General features: G+C 28.0%; 1 protein-coding gene across 1 annotated transcript; it reads left to right on the forward strand.

Moving 5' to 3' along the window:
- The first annotated feature begins 1,559 nt into the window (after positions 1 to 1,559).
- Positions 1,560 to 6,526, forward strand: LOC132719945 (uncharacterized). Its single transcript, XM_060703905.1, has 2 exons — positions 1,560 to 1,779; positions 4,721 to 6,526. The coding sequence occupies exon 2, from the start codon at positions 4,743 to 4,745 to the stop codon at positions 5,583 to 5,585; it is 843 nt and encodes a 280-aa protein (XP_060559888.1). The 5' UTR covers positions 1,560 to 1,779; positions 4,721 to 4,742; the 3' UTR covers positions 5,586 to 6,526.
- Positions 6,527 to 8,305: the final 1,779 nt, after the last annotated feature.

The following is an 8,305-nucleotide window of genomic DNA, read 5'->3' on the forward strand; positions in this document are numbered from 1 at the left end:
AGTACATTATATTCCTTTTGTTTACGTAATCCGTTTTATTATTGGTATATTATTTTTATTTAAGTTATTTTTAAGATATACGAGTATTATCCTAAAATATGACAGGATTAAAGATTTGATCTAAAATATAAACTAAGATAATCTATCAAATTGTATAAGTTTTCCATACAATAGGTATGTGCTCAATATCTTATAATAATATACCAGATCTTTTTTTTTCTCAGCCTGAAGCTTAAAAAAGGGTATCCTTAGTTAAACAGTTGAATTAGTAGTGATTGTAAAACTAGTTTATGTACACGTGAACAATATGAAACAACCAGAAAATTGAGAATTAAGGGAACATCCAATTATAAAAAGCATGTTTCTGTTTGTTAATGTATTGTGTTTTTCTTATAATTACAGATATGTAACATACTATCTCAATTACTGTTGGATACTTCCAATGACAGATGCATAAAATTACGCGAGTATGCAAGATTTATTATAACATAACATGATATTATTCCATACATTTATTGTATTAGAGACAAATGAATACATATGTTAGAATCGTGTATAAACATTTCCTCTAGGATATCGCTTTCAAAGTCATTGAATTAAATTTGATATGATTAAAATCCTAGTTTTATATTTAATTTAATCATTTGTATTGATTAATCTATGTATTACTCATTATTTTATTTATTCATTCATTTATTTATTTGTTTATTTATTTATTTATTTATTTATCTATTTATTAATTAAATCATTTGTTGTTGTTGTAAATTTGAGGGATCCGTTTTCTGCAAATGGAAAGTCAGATTAGAATTATAATGGTAGCTTTTTAATTTTAATTTGATTTTGTTTACCGATTTTTATTATTTATTGGTTGCTTTTTTTATTATGATTTGAATTTTGGTACCGCTTTTACTTAATCATTTTTGCAGCTTTATTATTTTGATTTGATTTTCGGTATCTATTTTTATTATATTTGTTATAAATATAATCATATATTATATCTTCTGTTTAAATAAATATTAATTTAATAAACACGTTTGTATAAATATTTGATCTTCACCAAAAAATACTTATATTATATTTCACAGAATATTTGATATCCTAACAGTGTTCCCTTACTATATGGAGGAGGGTGAATGTATTTCAAAATCAACATGTATTGCAATATGACCTATGAATCACCATGCTTATTTCAAAATGTAGTTTTTGCAGTCAAGTTCTTTCTTGTCATCCCACACACAACACCCATATAACCATGCTATCCTGACACCAATATCATTAAAATAAACCAAATTTATCAAACTTACTTTTACAAAATATGATTTCATTGACAGGTTCATTCAGTAGTAGCACATTTAAATCAATCAGATACATTCATAATCGCATTGATGTTCGAATATGAGTCTATCAAACCGATTAGCTAAATAGCAAATGAAATAATAGAATTCAAAACCTGAAAGTACCATATTGATTCCTATTGTTGAGAGCCATTAGATGTAACACAATATTTACTACAACAAACTCCACTACTATTGTTATTATAATTTTAGTGAGCGCTTTACATCCTGCAAAATATTTTTAAATGAATAAAAATACAGTTTTCAAAGTGCTTAGAAAGTTATATATTGTAATTTACTGCGTTATTTATTTGCGGGGTAAAACCGGAAGTAAAATTATTGGAGATCGATTCCAGCGTAGCCGTTTAGAGCATATAAAGGCTGCGAACATGTCAAAGGAGTAATTTGTTTCAGAGAGTCTTCTTTATTCTGGAAGGAAAAATAGGTATGTACAGTTGATATTTATAAGTCTATATAGCGCAAGATATATTATATGTGATATATTTTATTTGCTATCCTTAAAGAAAAAAAATGTTTAATAACTGCACATATTTTTAATCATATTAATATGTAATATTGCATTCATCTTATTAATAAATGCATTTCATTGTATACTTCTAAATGGCATTTCAAAATCTACTATACTATAAACAAATGTTGACGCAAAATATGCTACATAAAAGAAGTAGATGAAATAAAAATAGTAATAAGAACAATGCAATTTATAAAATGAATAATTGATTTTACCAAGAAAAAAGATATACGATGATCTTTATCAAAAATAATTTAACGTTCGTATTCTCATACTTATTGATAGTTTTATACTTTCGATCATTTTTTGACTTTAAGTTAACCAATAATTTGAAGTAAAATATTATTAACCGTTTTTCGTGTTAAAGACGCGCATTTTTACATGCTAATCCAGAAAACGTCTGTAAAATCATATGTTAGAATAACATTATAATTTTACACTTTTTTATTTAAATTAGAAAATAAGATATCTTTCCAAGTACCGAAATATTTCTAATTTGTGATGAATACAATAATAAAATAATTAAGAGATATATAAATATAGCACGAAATATTGTATATTTTATTTTACGTTTCCTTTCTTTATGTTTTATGAAATTTTTAGTTTCATCTGATGTCAATCATCATAGTTTGTTGACGGTATTTATAAATCGACATAGTTCTAATCTTGATTAAAACGCTTATGTGGTAAATACAACTCACACTTTTATACATCATGAAAATTGAAGCATATGTTTTCTGTTTTACTTTGTTTAAACAACATGAATTCACTTTCAAAGCAGTAATTGAAAATAAAATGGCAATACTTTCAAAATGATTTATCTCCGTTGATTATAGTCCATTCTATGTCTATAGATACCGGTAGATAATATTTTGTGCGCAATAATGACTTTAAAACAAACGACCTTTTAATTGTAAAATAAATAAACGACGATGATTTAAATAATATAACCAACTTAATCCTTTAAAATATGCATAATCAATTCATTATTGATTAATAGCTCTTGAAATGTATATTTCTTTTTCTTTATTTCGATTTTTATCTAATCAATTAAATTATCAATAATTATTGTTTATTTGATATTCGTTTAATAATTACAAAAAGCATTTGAAAGAATAATGTTTTTCATGATTGTAAATTGAAATGAAAATAAAATGAGATAAATACATAATTATACAATTATGGATGTACATGCTTCCTTATGTTCTGAGCGCAACCTAAACTTAACCGAATGTAATAACGTCAAACTGATTAGGTTCTTAGATACAACATCACTGCTTCGGATAGTTCAGGCATGAGTTCAGATATTTTACTTAAATTATAACCCATACTAAACAAGTGATTTTGAAGTGCAATGTATTACATTTTACTTTCTTCCCCGCCTTCCGTTAAAGCATAAATTATTTAAATTGATTAAAAAACAAGTTTATAACACGTTGAAGATAAGAATGGTCAGTAAGTTTTTTATAAAGATATGCATGTTCATGAAGTAGAATTTGATATAACCAAGAGTAACACATGATTAAGAAAATGAAGAAGTTTGCCATGATATCACTGCATTTTTGCCTGCTTTACAAACGGAAGTGTTACCAACCGAAGTAAAAAAATGATTGGTTATCATTATTTAACTGTTCAATGCTAAATAGTGTTATTTTATTTCTGTTTCTTATCTAAAGATTATATTTATTATATATTATATCATATATAGGTGATAATCAATTTGACTGAGTAAATCAATAATTATGCTTAACATTACAATCTCTATTCATTGCATGTTTTCAGTAGACAGTGGAATTATAATTACAAAACATATTTTTCTTTAGCCGATGTACTTGTATATTTGAATAGTTTATATGAATTAATTTAAGTTCAATTGTGTTTGAACCTATACGCTCATTGAAACACCCTAGAATACTTGAACCAATCTGTAATGAATGTAAAGTTTCTTGCTCTCATTTAATAAATGAATAGAAAAAGGACAGTTCATAATGTGTACTATATACAAAGCATATATAAAATTTTTACAGAGTCATATAATGTAAAATATTGAAATAAATTTCGTTTATTTAAAGATTTGTCGTTTCATTTATATAATTTTGCACATGTCAAGTCAGTTTCATTGTCACCATAAATTTGTGTCCATGTGATCAGTAATTAAAACAAATCTTCGTCTCATGATTGTAAGTAACTTAACATAAATGTAAATATGAAATAATTATCTTAGAATGTCGTAGTCATTTATCTTATTTAAATCTATATTTTAGTATTGCTGTATTAAAATAGTTTTTTTCCTGCATTTGTAAAAACTGGAATTATAAGATTTAAAACATTCAGCTGAATAAAGATGTTTTGCCATCGGGAAAAAGTGCAGCAGTTATAAAGATAAAGACAATATTGCAATTTTTAGTCAACACGTTTCTTAGAATAAGAGTAAGGTTGTCGTAGAATATAAAGCAATCATACATTCCTCGTACACATACTAAAATGTACGCAAGAATAACAATTACCATAATATTCATGCATTTTATATGCTTCAATTCTCTTTCTTTTTTCTTCTTTTAAAATGTCCTGTTTCAACCTTTGTTTTTCGTTTAGGAAAGGCGTTTTATAATTTATAATTTTAAACGTACGTTATGATTATTAATAAAGATGTTTTAAAATGATAACTAACATAGTTCCTATATTTTACGGTGAAGACAACGATGGCCGTGCAGAATGGAAAAAAAATAGCATCAATAACATCTTAAAGACTGTTTATCTTAATGATAAATATTAATTAATTTCAGGTTATCAGTCGTACTCGATTCATGTATGTTAACTTTTGTTCTAAAGAAATCTATTTTTTTCATTTCAGAAAGGATTCGTTTCAAACGTAAATGCTCAAAATGAAAATTCTCTGTCTATTATCTTGTATTGTGATGAGTTTAGCCGATAAAGAAAGTCTTATAACGAATGAAACCGGTAGCACTGATTCTGAGATATGTTCAAAAGATGAGGGAATTGCCAAGATTTGTCTTCAATGCAGCTTGTTGTCATTTTATGCAACTCCTTCACTAGAGACATGTTGTTCCGATGAAAGTGCTTTCCTATTGTGTGAAGCATGTGTTAACGACAAAGACTCATGTGAAACACTAATGAACGAATTAGAAGCTATTGATACTCTGGCAGAAGACGACGAAGACTACTTTGATGGCTCACGTAGAGGACAGGACTCTGGTGAAGAAAATTATCCTGATTCTCAAGCAGTAGACAAACGATATGGAAGGTTATTTGTTAACAGGAACCCAAAACGATATGGAAAGATTTTCTTTGGCAAACGAAGTGGACAAGCCGCAGATGATAATATGGATGAAATGGAGAAGCGATATGGTCGCATATTCTTCGGCGGTGGATCTTACTTTGGAAAAAGAAGCGAAATGGATAAACGTTATGGTAGACTGTTTACTAATTCCAAAAGTTATTTTGGTAAACGTTCAGAACCTAATGGAGATTTAGCTCAAGCTTTTGGTGATGAACAAGACGATTTAGAAGTTGCAAAGCGCTACGGTCGTGTTTATATGGGAAGCAGAAGAAATAAATTGTACGGAAAACGTTATGGTCGTATTTTCTTTGGTAAGAGAAGCAATGACGACATGGATAAGCGTTTTGGAACATTACATATGAACAAACGATTTGGACGCCTCTTTACCGGCAGACGGAAATACTATTTTGGAAAATAGGAAATGTTGTGCCTAACCGATGGTGTGTCAAGAAATTTCCATTTCATTATGTTATGCAAATACTTAGATTTTTTAAATAATTTCGGAGATGTAGCTGATCCAGTGAGAAAAGGAGTGCGTTGGATTGTTAAAATAAGGAAAGACTTTTTAAATTAATAAAATCAAAACCAATAGATTAAAAGAAATGTGAATATTACTAGGCAGTTCATATCTTAGAATGACACATTTATCACCACGTATAAATGTTTATCCCCAAGAGTACGCAGTCGACATTTGCTGTAATCTCTTTGTATAATATACAATTCATAATAAACAACAAAATCAATGTTTATCAAAAAGCTCACGATGTTTATGGATTTTAGCTTTTGAAAGTTACCTTTAGATATACTTCAGCTATAAACAATACATTATGCCGTGTATTTACGACTATATAGTTCGTATCGCAAATTGTGAAGGCGCAATGTACCTTCCTTTTTAACAATGTAGCGGACTGTATATAAACAAATTAAATTATGAACGGACATTTGATATAGTTACTGTTATGCTGTCAAATGTTCCATTTAAAAAAATGAATGTTCTCGTAAGCTGTTTTTAAAATATTATTTTTAACGTACACACATACATGTATATCCCGATGACTTACATATTAAATTCATTTTTATTTGCCCTATTTAACAATTTTCTTATTACAAAACTGAAAGATATGGCATCTGTTTCATTTTAGATTCGAATTTAAAGCGCTGAAAATATACGAAAGCAAATTATCTTATTAAGTTTTACTTTAGCACTTCAAAATACTAAATTTAAAGGAGTATAATAATTCTGGGTACTGCTCTTATATTTTAAGTTTTCTTAGATGAAATGTTGTTCATTGATATAAATGTATTTTACGTACTCTAAACACTTACATATATTAAATAAAGTAGTAAATAATAATACAATGACTTTGTTTTTTAAGGAATACAATTATACATTCCGCTCGTAATCATATAAAGGACTTAGTCTTTATGAAATGATTATTCCATTTTTAAAGTTCACAAGACAATAATATTAATACCACTATGACAACGGATTGCAGCATTGATTATTCGATGGGTATAATTTTAATATCAACATGTTCGGATTATTACGCACCATGTTACTGCAACTACTACTCGAGGCTTTTGAATGAAAGGTAATGTTGCGAGAGAGTGTGTGCATGAGATTTATTAACATCATAGAAGGTACTCCACTCACTCGTGAAAACAAAATATTGCCCAGCTTAAAATGTTCATTTGAAAAGGGAATACCCATCAAGTTTAAGGAAATGCCAAAGTACAATTTATTGGTTGAGAAATGTACTGCTTAAAATGTATAAAACTGCAGCCTTAAGCTGTTTCTGTAGATATTCTTATACAAATCCATACAAATAACATACTGTTGTCTTTTGAATAGACATATGATATGATATCGGTTTTATCAGGCGAGGTTTATATTGAATGAAAAAGGCTAGTCTCATAAAGACGTATTTAACAAAGTATGCGCCTAAAAATTTGCAATTGCATTGTTCTTGTAATATGATTATAGACGTGTCGCGTGAATAACGTTAAATCTTACAAATGTCATGTTCATTGGGCACAGTAAAGATCATGTTGATATAAAGATCTTAAACAGCGTAAACGAGTTTTTATTTAGTCGATGGTACAAAAAAAGAATAAAGACACGTAATGATCTTCACAATATAATGTAAATGCGAGTGATAGAAAAATATATATTCTTTATTACATTCCTTGTATTTTAGCAAATATTGAACCATAAAAAATTACATGTCCATGTGCCTGCTAAATAAAGATTGCAAACTTATTTTATTTAATAATTTATTTTTAATTCATTTTATTATTTTTCTATACACATTTTTTTGTTTCGATCATTTTGAGTAATAAGAATCAATGGCATAACATGACTTTTAGGAAAATCACAACATGATAAATCACGCCCCGTATAGGCACAAATACGTCAACCTCAGTTAGACAGTGAATCGTGAAATGCAAATATCTATATGTAGAGCAATAAACCACACAGATAATCATAATGATCATTACTCTGCCGAATTGGTATGATAACAGATTTGCCTGTCTTTGAATTTTGAAACAGTCCTTCCAAGTTAAGGGATTGTATCATCATAGTACAATGAAAAGAGCTTCCGACAATATAGAACATTGGCAGAATGCACTGTTATTCTGGTGGAAAATGCTAACCACTTACGGTTTCAATATGTTAAAGTTAAACGAAAAACATACAAACAAACCGAAAATTAACTAATAATTTCTAAGTCATGAAAATTCAATTATTATAGTAAACTTATTCTGAAATGTATCAGTAATTGTGCACGAGGTACAAATAAAATGTGTGATATAATTCTATAAGTATGCAAATGTTTTCATATGATATCAAAATAAAATCAGCCAGAAGATTATAGCACGGTTCAGCTCTACTTTGCTTTTAGATTATTTAGTTTAAGAAGCACCAGTCCGTAAATACTTTTATGCAGATTAATGTAAATCCATTATTTAAAGCAAGTATAAAAAATATATCAATTTTGATAGCTATTGTCTAGTATTCGATTTTAATTGAATATATAAAATTGATTTGAATCATTTTTTCCCCTCATGCATAACAGGTTTAACCACACACCTGTCTTCCATGTCTCCTAAGTATTCATTACTCGAGCGCCTTGTCAA

This window comes from Ruditapes philippinarum, unplaced genomic scaffold (assembly GCF_026571515.1).
Source record: "Ruditapes philippinarum isolate M1 unplaced genomic scaffold, ASM2657151v2 ctg5575_1_1_1_1, whole genome shotgun sequence".
Classification (NCBI taxonomy): Eukaryota; Metazoa; Mollusca; class Bivalvia; order Venerida; family Veneridae; genus Ruditapes; species Ruditapes philippinarum.

Excerpts from the sequence above, each read along its gene's own strand:
- LOC132719945 (XM_060703905.1), top strand. The coding sequence starts at position 4,743 with ATGCTCAAAATGAAAATTCTCTGTCTATTATCTTGTATTGTGATGAGT.